This window comes from Nyctibius grandis, chromosome 3, assembly GCF_013368605.1.
Source record: "Nyctibius grandis isolate bNycGra1 chromosome 3, bNycGra1.pri, whole genome shotgun sequence".
Classification (NCBI taxonomy): domain Eukaryota; kingdom Metazoa; phylum Chordata; class Aves; order Nyctibiiformes; family Nyctibiidae; genus Nyctibius; species Nyctibius grandis.
In genome coordinates, this window is record NC_090660.1 from 31,720,835 (window position 1) to 31,738,679 (window position 17,845).

A 17,845-nucleotide genomic window follows, 5' to 3' on the forward strand; every position below is an offset into this window, starting at 1 on the left:
GATCTTGTGGATGTAGCCTTGGAATTTCCCAATTCAAACGTTCATGAAAATAACAAAATTTTCATTTAGGATTTGTTTTTGTCCACCAGGACAGAACATTATCTTAGGATTTATCCAGGCTACCAGAAAGGAACTGATCACACAAGCAAAGACCAAATACTACTTACATAAAAGTTGTTAAAAATTGTTTCTTTTTGCTATATGCATTCTTGAACAGAGCCCAAAAAAAAATAGATGTATGTACACATGCATGCTGCCTAGTTACAATTTTGTGCCTCTAAAAGGGACCCCTTTTACTGTGCTGCAAGGAGCTGCCAAAAAAATCCCAAAAGGTAAGGAATGCTAGTTTAAAGGAAAAAAACCCATGAATGACAGTTTGTAGTGATTTAGCCAGGGTTTGGAAAACATCTAGCCACACATAACGAAAAAAGATTACAAGAGCAACAAAATTGCTTGTTGAGAGAGTAAACAACATTCCTTATATACAACATAGGGAAAAAGAAAAATGGAAGGTTATAGGATGTTTAATTATTTTGGTTAGCTCTTTTTCAACAAACTAAGAACAAAATTGACCCCTAATGATAGTATCAACTCATTATGAGATCAGAATGGTTGAGCAGTTGATAATAGAGCAGGAAAAACACAAGTATTTGATTAGAATCTGTTCTGGTTTGGGGAGAAACAGGTTATGTGTTTATAGCAAGGGATGGCAGTGAAATACTTTCCATTCCAGCAATAACTGAAAGCGATATTAAGTCGCAAAAGCCTTCTGAGCCAAATGCTTTAACACCATAATTAGAGTCATGTTCTCTTTCAGCAGTCCTAACCACCAGGCTCTCAGCAGCAGAGGGAACAACATCCTCTGTTTGGCAGTAGGATGCTCACCTGGAAAGAGGGGGCAGAGTCCCAGATTCCAGACCATGCGCCTTGTAAGGGTCAGGATTAAAATTTTCAACAGAAAAAAACCCACCCATACATACACAGTTACTTTTTCATAAACTGAGACTGGAACAGAGGACGCTTTTTCCTCCTCCCTGTCACAGATCCCATGGCTGTGCATTAAACTCCCCACAGAACTGCAAGGGGAGACTGACTGGATATTTTACTGTACAGTCTGTGTCTCCAGGCTAAGCACTGCACCACACTAACCCCTTTGTAGACCTAGCTCCCTATTAGCATTTGGCATTGCTGCAGCTGCTCCTGGCATGTTCCTCTAAGGCTACTGTCCACGTTGCAAGAAAGATGTTGATGAAGCACAAGGACTCAAAGAACTATGAAAGTGATGAAAGGCTTAGCTAGTGCAAAAGTAGGCAACTCATTTATTTTACTGACAAAAAGGTTATGAGGCAAATTCATGATAGTCTGGAAGTGTTCTCATGGGAGAAACAGAAATTGGATACTATTGAGTCTGTCAGTCTACCAGTCAAAAAAACGAGATCCAGAAGCTGGATGACAAGGCCAGACAAATTCCTACTAGGAAAGAGAAACAAAATTTTAACACTGACAGTCAACAACCATGGAAAAAATATGAAGGCTTGTGGAAGATCATCTCCATCATTGCCAATTTTTAAACCAAGGTGGATTCCCTCCTCCCAAAAGACATGCATAGGTCAAACAGAAACTAGTTCATGTAACCAGCAGAGAGTGTGTTGAAGGATTCTTTATCCCAGCAGGAGGCTTTTATCTCAGTATCTCTGACTGCAACCAACACCAGATAATCAAGAGCATGCTAAGTCTTACAGCTTTACTGAAGCCCATTTTGGGTGTAAAACTTTACAGAGGACAACAAAAGGAATGACAAAACCAGTAAGACAGGCTCTGCCAAATGCTTCTGAACATTGATTTTTCTCTACTGATATAGACTGAAGGCATGATTAACTTTCAAAATGCTATGGGATGCCAAACAGTCACTGGAAGATGCTGCAAAATTGGAGAGGGTCCAGCAGAGAGCTACCAAAAGCATTATAAGGCAGGAGAACTTGACATAAGAAGAAAACTGAAAGAATGCGGTTTGTTCAGCCAAGAGAACAGAAAGCTCAGAGGAGATTTAATCTGGTCTTCCAATACATAGGAAGTAGTTATAAAGAAGATGCAGATATTCTCTACAGAAGGATACTTGCTACATATACAGGATATATATGTTATAATATCTGATGTTTACCTACAGGTAGATTTGTTAAACACTGTCTTTTTGCTTCTTAAGTGCATATTACTGGTTCCCTATCTGTCCTCTAGGAAAAAAATCCATGCCAGAAGGAAAATACACTGTTCACTGCTAACATTGTCATGTATTTCCTTCTGTTTTGTTGAGACAAATCACTGTCCCTAAAATCAAAATAATATATTTTTGTCAAAGCTAAGTGTAGCTCCGCAAGCCAGATTTACTCTACTTAGCCCTGAATGTGTTTCTCTAAGCTTTTGAATTTCAGTCTACTGGTAGTTCCTCATCTCTGGGCTTTAGTGACCAAACTCTGCAAAGCAGCCTCAGTCCAGGCCTCACCAATATATATATATATATGTATTTTTTTAAAAAAAAAAACAACATTCAACAGCATGGTCCTTTTAAACAACTATACCCCAGCTCTTTTTTGTTGTTGCTGTTAATTACACACACTTGTCCTACACCAACTTGAGGTATATCATTGACAAATGTTATTTCTGTTTTTAGTGTAATCAGTATCTCTAATCTAATCCTTTATTTGTGGTCTCTTTTTTCAAAAGCAAAGAACACAAAACAAGCATTTTTTTTCTTACACTCCAAAGTATAAACAATAGTGATCTGAAAGTGTACAGAGGGCAAATGAACCACGATCATGGCATTTAATCCCTTCCACACATACATAAAACGCAGTGCATTCAGTACTTTCAGTAATTGCCAAACTATTCAGAACACTTAATACATTTTACAAAGAGAGAACAGAAAATCAGTAACATCCTGGAAATTAAATACTCATATCACGTTTACAAATTGCTCAAAGACTTCCACTCTTACTGAATGAAACAGGAAGTTACAGAAGAGATGAAAGACACTAATTGTACATCACGGATCATGATTTATTTCTTTTGATTCTGGAGACATGATGTGCCTAAAGATATAACACCTTCTGAAAGTACTCCTTTAGATATAACAGATTTCAATGGTCTAGAAAGATAGGCAGGAAAAATAAATTCTGCAAACAGCAACTTTAACCCAAAACGATTTAGGAAAGGAGTGGCAAACATTAATACTGTTTTAGCAGCATACCTATGCCCAGAATAAAAGCCATAGGTTTACATAAAAACAAGAATAACATTCTTCCTGATTTATTCCACTACAATTATGAATAACTGTATTACTGAATTATTAAAATACTACATTGACTTCAGATGACCACAGTCCTTGCTTAACATACAGCACAACTTGGCAACCTCTGCAAAAAACATGCAACTAACCCAAATCAGCAAGAGAAAAGCAAACCCACTTATCTCACTATTTAAAATTTCTACAGAGAACTACATCTTAGAACATACTTTGTTTATGAGACTTCAATTTCAATATTCTATATAAAACAGATCTGCAGCCATAGCTGGAAATAAAATGTATTTTCCTGAACAACAACTTACAAGACATGACTTTTGTAAAATCACTTGAAGTTATCCTTTGAGGCACAATGTTTTTCAAAATAAGGCTCAAGTAACTTAAAAGGTAAGTACAAACTATTTGCTTCGTTCTTCATGCTATTCACAATAAATAGCATGACATCTGTCTTTCTTGTTCTGCTGGTATGTTTATAAAAATGTACTTACTTTTAAGCTTCAGTGTAATTTTGACACAAAAGTTAAAATAACTGTTTCCCTAAAATGGCTTAACTGTATTAAAAAAAAAAACAAACATGTATTTGCTTTTCAAAACAAAATCTAAATTTTTCCTTAGAAATACAGATTTCTGTCAATAACAGCTGGGATCGTCACAGTATTACAACAAAAACTGTAGTATTTCACTATTTAAAAGATCTTCTGCAAGCCAGTAAGGAAAAACAGCTCCTAATATTTGGATTTTTAAAAATTATTAATTATCTGCAGTGTGTCATGTAGTAAAGTATCAGAGTTGAGTTACAAGGCAAGACCCAACTGCAAACACAGATGGGTTCCCTAAATGTCATGGAGCGTGGAGCCAGACAGTCCCCTTCAATCACGGGGCCCAACCAGGTGGAGGATGTAAAAATCCTGCAAATGGCTGAGAATCACAGAAGGAGGACAAGCCCTACATCAGACTTGGAGAGGGCAATGTCTTCACAACAGATCTTTAACCCAGCAGACCTCATGGTATTCAAAGGAACAATGCTTTTTTGATTCAAAGATAGCACTGATACCTGGAAAAAATCTTTGGTCTTGGAAGTTAGGCTTTAATAAGGTGAGGAGAGGAACAATGTGGTTTACATACCAGAGTGGTAATGCATCTACCACAATACGGCTCTATCACATAATTTTTCAAGCAATGTTAGTTTTTACTTTGTAAGTGCTACGTGGCTGTAGATTCTACCACTTAAGCATGTGATTCAGAAAGACATAACATTACTGACACCCTCATTATGAGAAAGTGACTACCTGTGAATTAAGTCTGTAGCAATTCAGAAATGGAGAAATACATTTATACTCCCAAGCACCCACTGAGGCACTCCTGGTTCATTTACCAGGCTATTCAGTGCACAATTAATCATTAATTCCACAAAGCACCTACCTGCCAAACCAAGTGTTCCTTTACAAGAGCTGTACCTGATAGACAGACGCTCAGCACAATCGTATGAGATGCAGAGGTCAAGACACTGGCAACTATAGCGTCCCTCATGTTGAAGGGCAGCATGGTATACACCACAAAAATAATGAACAAGAAAAATGATACCTGTGCAAGACAACAAGACAAAAAAAGAAGCATGTCAAATTCACTTTGGAATAACATTTTAAAAGTAGGATTTAATTTTGAACTGTCTTCAGCATAAAATTACACATCAGTTTTTTACAGGAAAGTTATTGCTAACCACTGCAGAAAATCAATTTAGGAAGAATTCATTAAAAAAAGAATTGGAAAATTTACATTATATTTGATTTAAGAAGTGCAATTTCAAGATAATACATCATGGTTCAAGAACTACACAATACTCCAAACTTTTCAAATTTAACGTCAAATTTATCTTTTGAAATTTTAATTTTTTAACACTCTATTTACAGTTAAGAGTGTAGTTCTCCTGGGACTGGTGGTTTCTGATTGTGAACTGCATTACAAAACAATCTGCCAAACCCCTCCACAGGGCCTAAATTTCAATACAGAGAGATTTCGTTCATCCTGATGCACTAAAAAGTCACAATTTAATATAACATCATGCAAAAAAGCTCAAGTTCAGCCAAGCATTTTGGTTTAATAAGATTATATACTTCATGTGTATCTTCATGACATATGTGAAATTCCACTAAAACACTACATTTTAAGCTAATACATTTATTTGGACATGAAAAACAACGTCAGACAATCACAGCCCATCAGCAGAATTTACTGTTAGCTTCTTTTAAAGGGTACTAGCATCCACACTAACTTTATGGAACAAACTATTCAAATGCACAACCCAACCTGTAACAGCAAAATGGATTCCTTCACTATACATACAAAAGATTATATATTTGATGGCATGCATCTGCTCCAAACTCCACCACATTTTTGAGAAAATGCAACTGTATTTGGGACACAGATTTTGCACACTTACGTAGGCAACTCTGAAAATGTGCCAGCTTGAGTATGACTATATCCCTACATAAGCCTTTCCATCAGTTTTAGTTGACTTACAAGCCTATTCACAACCTAACAGTTGTATACACACAGTATTTAACTCAGAAAGTTCCCAAGCAGGTATGAGCAATAATAATTTGCTGTTCACTTCTCTTATTGTCAGTTTTTCTTCACATCTGCATGTGATCATTCCATAGTCAAAACTGAACTCTAATGTATGTGCGCCTACAAGACAGTGGAGGTGTTCTTCTCCGTCATGGAGACGGAACTGAATGGAGCAGGAAATCCACTTCTGTTCTCCACTCTCTTTCTCCAATTTCTCCATTAAGATTAATCCAGCTCCTTCCTGATCACTCATACTCTTTTTGATGCTGCCCAACCATCCCGTATGCTCAAGAGTCAAAAAGTTCAATGGCATGAAATGAAATGGAACTGCAAAGGAGATGAGGGATAATGAGAAAATAAAGTACCAAAAAGGCAAAGGGAAAACTTTGCTTCTCTTCCAATCTACCAGCTGATAGCACAAGAAAACAGAAGTGCTTGATATCTATTTAGTTTCAGTCCTCCCTAAAAGTTTTAACTGTGATCAGATGTTAGTAAAACCAACAGCAATGAAAAGGGTGTACAAAATTTGTTGGGGCCCGCGCGAGGAAGGAACTACAGCACACCAATATGGTGCTCTAGTAGCCTCTTTATTTTGGTTAACACACACTTTTATAACCTACATACTCTCTTATGTAACGGTTACACACTAAGCTATTGGCTACAAGTATTGTCCATAATCTGGCTGCGTGCCACCTCTACTGTTCTAATTGGATACTTACTATAAACTTAAGCAAGCCACATCCCTATGCTTTCTTGCTATCTCATGCTGTTACATAACAGTGTACTGGTATGTTCTCTCTATAACTTTCCCACGGTCCAGGCCCCTACAAAAATTGGTCTAGATAAGAGAAGGGTTATGTAAGTATGATGTTTTCAAATTGTCCTGGCTGCGTAAAAATCAGCTGTGATACTGAGATAACTAACTGATAGTCTCAAAACTTGAGAAAGATGTAGAAAGTTCTGGCAGGCTAGAAAAGGGAAACACAGCATGTGACTTTGAAAGGCTGGGAAAAAGGCTAAAGAATTAAGAACCGGTCAGCTTAGCTTCAATTCCTGAGGCAATAACAGACAATAGTTAAAAAAACCCACAAGTAACAGCCAATATGATTTTGCTGAGTGCAAATCATGTTAAAGCAATCTCATCTTCTTCTGTCATGATAACAGGCATCAGGGTAGGGGGGAAACCTGAATAATGAGTTAGGCAGCAACAGGGGATGTGTAAGGTCCTCTAATATAGGCATAAGATGAATGGATGCAGGAGGCAAAATACCTCACCAGCATGTAAGACCAGCTGCCTAAGACATGTTTCCAGCTGAAAAATGGTTTGAAGAAGAATCCTGGACCCTAGCCCTGGAAGAAGGATTTCAAATGCCTCCAATCCCACTGACTTTTAATGAAAACAAGGCTTTGTTGTTTCTAAGTTCACCTTTCTAATTGACTAGGGGGAAGATGGTATTTATAAATTTGTGAAAATTTTATGGTTAGAAAATAAAAAATTATCCTTCTCTGTCTTGTCTCCAAAAAATAGCACTTGCATATTTCCTGTGCTTGAATATGGTTTGACTTTACAGCCAGACTAAATGACCCACCCTACTTGTGAGGTACATGCTAGGCACTTACTAAAACTCATTAGTGGATATAAGATATAATATGGTGCTGTTGCTCTTCAACTTTGACATAAAACAGACTACTAAGCATGTAAAAAAGATTTTGGTATATTGCAATGCTTCTAGTGGTATCAGCCATACCGGCTCCTATTTGTTATACTGCTGTTAACTAATATCCTTTCTTTAAGTTACCCCACTACTTTCCTTGGTCAAAATAAATGGAGAATTTCAACTTTCCACAACTACAAACAGAGGAAGTTTTTAGAAGTTTCAACCCCTCTCGACACTATGTATTCACACCTCAAATTCTCCATTACTCAACATCAAACAGGCTGAGTTGGACTGGAACTGTGTTAAAGAACACTTGCTAACAAACTGACCTGTCAATTTTTATATTTGCGTCTTGAATGAGAATGCTGTTGCAAAGCAGGAGAGGTATCAGTCATGCTAAGACAGAAACTCTCATCCAAAATGCACATATGAATGGCTCCTGTCAATAGTTCTTGATTCTTGGCCACACTCCTTTTCTCTTATTTCCAGTAATGGTCTAATGACCCAAGTAGCTGAGAGCTCCGTTCATCACCAAGGTTCTTTTTTTGTTTCACCATGGCTCAAGAATATTCTCCCCAAGTATCCTGAAATAAGATGCTTCTACCCTTCATCTTGATAGCAGACATACATAGTATGTAAGGCTTGGGACCTTTCAACATATTTCAAAATGTCACTGTATTTAAGTTTGATACTGTAGAAGTCGATACTCAAAGGCTTCTGAGGAAGGTGGTTCTTCAGGTGGAAAGAGGAGACAGGCTTTCTGGACTGAGTAACAGTCTGCAGAATGGTCAGCGGCCCTTGACCCTTTTCATGATCTTTTTGTAAGAATTAGCAGAATATTGCTGATACAAACATTAAAAAGCAGTGATGCCAAGCTCTGAAGGACCCCACTATCCCATTGCAAGAGTTGCTAACACACACCACTGCATGTCTGCACTTGCTGTGTGTACCCATCAGTAAACATGGTATTAATTTACAGTGCACTATTTTTGACACTATTAAAAGAAGCCTGTTCCAGCAAAGTGTGCCATAACCCCAAAGCCTGTCGCTGTTTTGAAACTGTGTTGGAAGCAATCTTTGATGTGAGTCATCACTGTGACTGCCTAGCTGAAACACAGATGTTGTCCTGATCTGAACTTAAATTGCTTTAGGAATTTGATTCTCAAAGACTTTTTCAATGAGCTTATGTTATCCATACCTTGGAGATGGGGAGTATTTGGGCATTGATGGTATGCATCATAGCATGTAGCATTTGCTTTTGGTTAACTGCATCATAGCATGTAGCATTTGCTTTTGGTTAACACTGGTGTAACATCTTACAGAGAAGTATGTGGCTTTCCTGCTTTAATTAAGAGGTATCCAGGACTCTTGCCCATCATTCTTGACTGTCAGAGCTTAGCAAACTCTGAGTGTGTTTGCTGCTCTGGGTAACTCTTCTCCCACACTTCAGCAGTGCCACATTTTCATCTACTATGTAAGCAGTTCTTTTCCACAGCGATTTAAAGGATGATAAGCTGCCATAGTGTGGCTATCTAGATGGGTATGTAACAGACTACTTTTCTGCAGATTTTGTGCAGCTGCTTTCAGAAGGGCAGTGAAAGCTCTCATGCAGATCGCTGTAGTGATGCCATTAGAGAGACTTGAACACGAAATGGTATAATGACAGCATGGCGCGGGATATCACTGATGATCACGACCACGCACAAATACATATTCTTGTCACAGAACACAACATAAAACTCTAGGTAAGTATCTTTATGCATTTTGCAAAATGGAAAGATTTTGGTTGTACAGGATAGAGAAGTAGTTCCTTCTTTAAATCAAGCCCATTCTGAATATTTTTAATGATGGCATTTTTGTCCCAGCGTATCCAGATGTATGTTGGCCTCTTCAGCCTCTGACATATACTGGTGACTGTGATCTACGAGAACTCTTATGAAGTTGATAATATTTGGTGGTTCACAGACATTGCTGTTGAAAATGTCACAGGTTTGGACTGTGATGGCACAAACTGCAGTGGACCCAACCCATGGACCCAACCCATTTCTGGAGCCCATGGACCCAACCTGTTCTCAGAAAACTCTACTCCCCGGTGTCGCCAGTTTGTAGTCTGAGTGGTGTCGCCTTAACTCTGAAGGGTATCTGGAGTAGAAAGTTTAACATATTTTACACATTAAAATTGTCTTTCCTAGCATATAGGGTACCACAGGGGATGTTGCTTTTGACACTGAGAACAACTGCACGAAAAGATACAAATCATTCATTTTATACCAATTATGTTCCAACAATGATTCACAATTTCCCAGCTAGACAGCCTTTTTAAGATTGTGTTAAATGGTTAATCAATCATAACTTGCTTGGCATACGTAAAATTCACTCAACTTAATGTTACTCTGACCAGAACTTCCCCTTGAGGAGTACGACATCTTGGCACTGAAGCAGGCATGCAAATCTAAATGTGCTGTTTCAGTATGAGTTAGGGGAAAGCACTGCTTTGGACACTGACAGTAGTAAGGAGGCTACAGCTAATAAAATATCTGTAGTTCTTTGGGACACCTTCTTACACACAAATGTAATGACAGCAAAATGCTTGGGAAAATAGTGCTAGCTTCTCACTGTGTAACCAGAAAAGACCCTATTCCCATAATTAAACAGACTACAAATATTCACACTAAGTGGGCCAGCCCACTACAGGATCGCTTTCAGAGATTTTTCCAGATCAGCTTCCTCCTTACTGTGTAAAGGGAGTAAAAATTCATCACATAATTAAAGAATTTTCCCTTGGAAAGACACTTGGATTATAGCTACTGATTTCAAATGTTGTCTGTATACATAATCGCACAAAAGAGGACACCCTAGTTTTTCTAAATAAATAACTCGGCTTCATAACATATTTGGCAGGACCTACTAATCCTACAAAATGGTTACAAATACTGTATTCATGATTTAATAAAATGTAAATATTAAGGTGTCAGAGGGGTGTTTACACAAGCTATAAACTGTATGTTAAAACACCGTGTAGGCAGAGTAAAGGTTGCAAATATGTAAAGGTCGTCTTTGCCATTCTACTTCTGAATTCCAGACCGCAAATCTTCAGATTCAGACTTCTAAAAGCCGGGCAATGTTCAGAGAACAAAAGAAGCTACCCACATAAAAGAAAAGATTCACTGAGTACTAAAATCAACTTCTGTTCTGAGTCATCTATAAAAAGGCTTAAATTATGAAATAATTGGATAAGGTGAAGGTGGAACTGTTGTTCACCAAACCCTGCAGCACTAGAACAAAAGGGCACTCAATGAAACCAGTAGAAGATTGATTTAAAACAGATGAAAAGAAAGCACATCTTTACCTAGAAGATAGTGACCTTCTTGAACTTGCTGCCACAGGAGGTCATAATGTACCAACAGGTTCAAAAAGAGATTAAACAAATTCATGGACACCTTGTCCATAAACCAACAATAAAAAGACAGGACAGCGATGTAGCCTCTGATAACGCTAACACAATTGTGGAGGCTGGCAAGGTATGAAGGGAACAGACCACAAAAAGTGATCAAGCTTCCATGCAACCTTTTAACAGCAGCTTCTCTTGCCATTCTTGGAGACCGAATACTGTGCTAGATGGACCATGGTCTGACCCCGCAGGAAGTTTCTTGTGTTCTTGTACTAAGAGTGAAATGTATTTTAAGGAAAAGAGCAGAGCAGAAAAAAGAAAGGAAAGGAAAGGAAAGGAAAGGAAAGGAAAGGAAAGGAAAGGAAAGGAAAGGAAAGGGAAAGGGAAAGGGAAAGGGAAAGGGAAAGGGAAAGGGAAAGGGAAAGGGAAAGGGAAAGGGAAAGGGAAAAAAAGAAAAGAAAAGAAAAGAAAAGAAAAGAAAAGAAAAGAAAAGAAAAGAAAAGAAAAGAAAAGAAAAGAAAAGAAAAGAAAAGAAAAGAAAAGAAAAGAAAAGAAAAGAAAAGAAAAGAAAAGAAAAGAAAAGAAAAGAAAAGAAAAGAAAAGAAAAGAAAAGAGAAAAAAAAGAGGAAAAAAGTTATGACGTAGTAACTTCCCCGACTTTAAAAAAAAACAAGGTAATTCAGAATAAGAACTGAAAGTCCAAGGAGACGATGAACAGAAAGCACTGTAGAACCATCTACTAGTTGGAAGGGAACTCTGAGAGGAATGTTCAACTCTCAGCAACAACAGGATAAAATACACAAGAAGCTAACTCATATAAAACCAATGTTTCTCAGGTGTCAGGTATATCATAAACCTCAAGAATAAAATCAACAAGGAAGACTTTGCTTGTGATTTACTCCACAAAATTATGTCCACAATAAATTATTACTTCACATATTTTTACCAAACATAAACTTTCATTTTCCAATAATTATCATAGAGGTAGTAAACAACCCTTTAAATCATGCTTTGTTCTTGATCATGAAGAACTCTCAAACTAATAATCCCTTTCTTTTGCGCAGAGGTCTGGGTTTAAGTGTCATCAGGAAACAAACAGTCATTACAGCCTCTGCCAAAAAATTAACCACAACCATTAGCAAAATAGGATAGAATAAAAGCAAGTTGACTGCAGGAAAACGGGTATTTTAAAATAACCGTGCAAGAAGGGACCTTCTAATATGCTGCTCAAGTCACAGATTAATACGACAATAAGATGAAAGACTCCAGAAGAGGAAGGAAAATTCACATTTGAAATAATCAAGATATAATCTGATTGCATGTTGTCTACTGTGTGATTGCTTTCTATGTCACAGAATCTTTTCTTTCGCTGAATGGGATCAGTAAGAGGGATATGGGATCTGGAAGGAGTAATCCAAGGACCATCAGCAGCGACTCAATGATCCATAACAATTTTTGGTCCTTCCTGCTACAGAAAGAGGGGACTGAGCTACCATCATCTCTAGCAGCTTTGTGATTATTCCTGAACACACTCGGAAAAGAAAGAATTTGGTTCACTCTGTAACGCCAGTTTGTACTATCATTATCTTCACTTAATTCCCCTCTTTCCGCTATATCTCGTCACCCTTGTTTCAACCACAGTATAACCTAATTAGTCAAGAAGACAGATTTGTTCTGTTACAACACTGATAGGTCCCTGCAAGCAGAAAGGCAACTTCATAAAGCACTATATAGCCCAACAACAGCATGTTTGCAGTGATTTGAGTGCTTAACTGGATCAGTTGACAATAAGCTATGCCTTTGTTTTTTTCAGTGATGAGACAAGTGAAAAGCATCAGACATTGAGAATAAATCGTTCATGCTTGTTATTCTTCCCTCTTGCGTTTTGCCCATAAATATTAAGACCAGAAACCTACAACAGCAGTAATATTTCCTGATCATCACAGCTAGCATTTTCTCTGAAAAGGACACTTCATATCCTCTTTAATGCTACCTTAACAATTTTTTTATTTTTTTTTTTAATCTAAGGCCAGTGAGAAAGGGATTAGAGCACATTGTTAAAATGAAAGCTTTGTCTTCCCATGCCACCGTAACAGTCAAACCAGACTTATTTAACTCTGGCTAAGACCAGGCTGCATCCTCTCCAGAACAATGCCACACATTTCTAAAGTAAACTGCAATTAAATTAATGCATTTTAAAAGTGGAAAATCCAAAGAGATCCAAATGATTACACAGTATATGTAAACAGTCTGAAGTCCAATGCAATAAAAAATAATTTCGGTCTATTAAGGAGGTAATTTTACAACACTCAAGCACTTGTGCCTCAAATTTAAAAGGAGTCTAATAAGAACATAAATTGAAAACATTTTCAAAGTTGCCCTAAAAATGAAGAAATATACACAACTGGGAAAGAACCATAAATTGCCTAAAAAACTAACCTGGCTAGAAAGGATGTGAAAGTCCATGTTAAAATATGCATGCTTGCACATACACATAAGATATAAGCAATGACAGCAAATAGTTTAAATCAGAATTATAATAAGCTAGTAAGGGCAGAAGATGAACACGCTACGCTTAGGAGATCCAGAGAACTGGAGGCAAAATGTATTGGTAAAAGGTAAAAATAGGAAGAGGAAAACAGCAAATAAATGGTCAACTTTTACACAGAAGGAGCAGCGTTGTACGACTCAGAGAATTTATTCAAAGTCTTCCTAGATGTTTTGTAAAAAGGAGTGGAATAGTGATGTGGCAATGTTTGCTGGGTTTTAATATTATTCAGGGTATTCAAAAGCAACAACACATGGGAAAAGTTGCAGAAGTGCCTCACACTACTGTGAATGGGCCATAAAACAGTAGATGAAATCTAACATGATAAATGCAAAATAGCAGGCATGGGGAAAACAACTTTAACTGAACACTTACAACAGCAGGCTTCACCTTAGTTACTACAACCTCAGAATCATAGAATCGTTTTGGTTGGAAAAGACCTTTTAAGATCATCAAGTCCAACCATTAACCTAGCACTGACAAGCCCATCACTAAACCATGCCCCTAAGCACCACATCTACACGTACAGAAAAAGATACAGGAGTCACTGTGAGCAACTCCTTGAAAAGATGGATAGCAGTGGTTGAAAAGGCAAATAACAGGGCAGCAATTATAAGGAAAAGAATAGAGAATCAAGCATCACAATGGCATTGATATTTCTTGAATAGCTCATGCAATTCTTTTCTCTCCATCTTAAAAAAAATCGAAAGAACAAACCCCCATGTTGATAACATCTCCCCTCAGCCTTCTCTTCTCCAGGCTGAACAGTCCCAGCTCTCTCTCTCAGCCTTTCTTCAAATGAAAGATGTTCCAGTCCCTCAGTCATCTTTGTGGCTCTTCACTGGACTCATTCCAGTAAACCCATATTTCTCTTTTACTGGGGAGCCCAGGACTGGACCCAGCACTCCAGATTTGGCATCACCAATACTGAGTAGTTCGGAAGAATCACCTCCCTTGACCTGCTGGCATGGCTCTCCCTAATGTAGCCCAGGTCCAGTAAAGTACCACCCAAAACCCTGAGGAAGTCTAAGCCCTGACAGACCTATGCCTCTGACATACCAACCCACAGGAACTTTGCAACCATGAGTAGCCTTAACAACATATTGAGAAGCCCTGGAAATCTTCTGTGTTCGTGGTTATCAGAGAACCCACCAAGACCAGTGCTTGAAAGTGAAGAAGGGAAAAGGAGGGGTCCTGGTGAGAAGCAGTAATGTAGGGCAGCTCAGCAGAGTAAGTGCACCTCTGTGTGCTGAGGTGCACAAGATGTTTCAGAGAGCAAGAAGTACCCAGGGTATGGTACCCAGTAACCCAGCAACTTCCCAGGAAAGGAGGGCATGACACTTCCCAACCCCATCTACTATCAAGTAGGAGGATGCAGATGACAACATTGAGAAGAGCTGTCATTCCCCCTAGAGAGCAGGAGGCCTCCTTTCCCGGAGATGTGCAAGGGTCAGCAAAGGACAACATCCCTTGTGAACTGACATTTGCTGTGGCAGGTGTCAGAATGAGGGGAAAATAACCAGAAGGCTGATAAAGGGTCATGGTTGGGGTATATCTGGTAGAAAAAAATAGAATAGTGAAGAGCTTGAACAAAGGGAACTTGGATTTCCTTTGCACAGATCAACAGCGCACAGATCAATAGTGTCATTTTAACAGCTCAAGACAGTATCTTGCTGCAAAGGAACGACATGGTAAATTGAAATGGCTGAGCAGTGTGACTCGACTTACAGAAACCTGATAACCTGAATGGACTTTTTTTGCAAATTATGTTTTTTCCTAAGCATATATTTTTGGGCAAACCAGAGAAGAAATTGCCAAGGAAAGGAGCCTCTCAATGACTGCCATGAAATACTGTGACTGTGTACAGAGTGGTAATAGCATAATGTTAATAGAAAGAAAGGAAACAGATTTCTTCTTTAGGAGAGCTGCCAAAATAGGACATAACACCTCCTTGGAAAATTTTATTAATCATAGAAACAGCATGCCTAGAAGTGTATGATGTCAGAAGAGTGGACAAAACCATGTTAAGATATTCTAAACTTTGAAGGGGAAAAAAAGGAAAAATTCATAGAATTTAATTGTCATGAGGCTGACAGGTTTTATAGCACTTACTCAAAAATCTGTTTTCCCCCTGCGACATCTGCATTTCCCAAAGGTTTTCAAATCATCTGCTAGTACATTCCCAAAGACTTTAATACAGGGTAAGATTACCACTTTGGTTGTTGCATAGTGCCTTTGGGACCTCAGCCTTTCACATTGCTCAGAGCTTTCTATTTGCAACTCTGGCTGTTATGCCCATGGGCCTGCACAAGCCAACCTAAACAGTGTTGCTGTGGTGGGTTCTCATGAGAAAGGATTGTCACTGGCATGGGCATGACTTCTTTTTTCTCCTTTTCCCTCTCTTCAGTTGTGGTTTTTGGTTTAAATTAGGTGACCCAATAGTAAGCATGCAGAGATCTTGACAGCCAAGTAGTGTGCAACACCTGTGCCTAACATAAGCATGCTCCAGTCAGCACTAACAGCATCACATGCAGGAACAACCATCTGGGAGTCTGAGCAGGTCCTGAAGAAAACCATATAGTCACTGTGGAAAAGTATTACAGGGAGAACCACCAACTGCACTGGAGAGGACACACAGGGAAGGATGTTCGTCTGGGGTCCCCTGCGCTTCTCCTCCCAGCTGGCCACTGGGGAGAGTTGTTCCTTTCCCTTGTCTCTCTCTCTCCTATTCTGTTTGTGTTACTTCACCACTAGAGTTAATGCATGCCATCAGCTACAAACCCTGCCAATAAATCTTTGTGCATGTGAACTTGTCCCAACATCCTTTACACAACATTGTCCTTCCTCTCAACTTTTGAAAACCACAAAGTGATTACTAGCTCCAGAAAGTGGTCAGGTTTTGGTAGCCACTAAGACTACAACCTTTACATGAACCTTGTGGAGCAACAGTGCTAGCAACCTGGATGCTGCTTCCTTAAGAAGAAAGTACTGCTGTTGTGAAAGAGGCAGCCCGGGTTTCCTTTCCCCTTTCACTCCAGGCAAACCTTTTGGCAGGGCAAAAGGCACAGGTGCAAGATGCAAAGGTTGAACATTAATGTAGGAATGGACACGTGTACCAAACCTAGTAATAATAATAATAATAATAATCATCGTCATCATCATCATCTTCATCTCTTTTCCATCTTGACATATAAAAATTGCACATATTTTACTCATAACACTTCCCCAAGCAAAAGAGAAAGAGGGAGAGGGTATTCATACATTTCCCACTGCCCCCTTTTTCAAACAGCCTTTTTTAGGAACTCTAATCCCTACTAGATTCATGGATACAGATAAAAGCTGTTCATTCTCTTATAAGGATTTAATTTCAATTGAAATTCAAGAAAAATATGTGGATAAAATAATTTCATGGTAATTCATAGAAATTCGACCTGTTTTGATAACATAGATAGGCCTTCACTTGAGAAAGTTTGTCAGAGGTTTGGCCTTTTTTACATAAAGACTGAAAGAAGAAAGAAGATTAAATTGGAGAGAAATTACACAGAAATTATATTAAGGCTTGAATTTAACCTGGCAGCCAAGCAGATTCACCATTAGCACAGTCATCCCAAACTTCTCTCATTGCCTGCCTGTATACTGTTCAAGGTCAAATGTTTTCTCAGCTCAGGTTTTCCACAACGAGCTGCTTTTCCTCCTAAATCTAAACCTTGTTGTCATAATGCAGCTGGGATTTGTTCTCCAGAGATTTTTCTGGATTTATTTTGGAATTGTGAGTATAGCAATGTGCAAATCAATCAAAAATTATAATACAGATAATGTCTTTGTTACTGAGAAATTCTCAGGTGAATTTCATGCATACACACACTTTGTTATGGAAATGATAAATATAATCCTGGTCATTTCAGTATATAAGTAAATAATTATAAACTGATATTACTTTAATGTAACATTTGTATTTAAAATAATATTACATAAAATCTAAAGCAGTTTTGCAATAGAGAGCAGCAGTGGAGCATATCCTTAGGCTGCGTGATCTTAATAATCTTAATAACCCTGATTTTAAATACAGAGTACTTCACATTGTAAATATTGTCATTATTTTTACAGAGTGTTTATTGATTTAATGAATAATGTAGGCCCAGATACCCATGGACTAGTGATCTGATTTCATGTGCAACTCTTAATTGTAACTATCTTCTAATTACAAGGAGATTCATTATGTAGCTATAGGATTAGTTAAATGTCATTGACTAAATTAATCACAGCAGGATGAATACAGAGAAAAAGTTATTCCAGTCTGTTTTAACAAGCATGAGGTTTCATGTATCACTGCATTACAAATATTAAAATTAGTCAACAACTAATTTACGTATTATTTTGCA

General features: G+C 38.1%; 1 protein-coding gene across 1 annotated transcript in view; it reads right to left on the bottom strand.

Annotated features, from left to right (window-relative positions):
* ADCY2 (adenylate cyclase 2) overlaps nucleotides 1–17,845 on the bottom strand; it is a 236,481-nt gene that overhangs the window by 165,814 nt on the left and 52,822 nt on the right. The window contains exon 3 of the mRNA XM_068397286.1: nucleotides 4,721–4,882. Coding sequence (XP_068253387.1) covers nucleotides 4,721–4,882 — 162 coding nt within the window. The remainder of the gene's footprint in view (nucleotides 1–4,720; nucleotides 4,883–17,845) is intronic.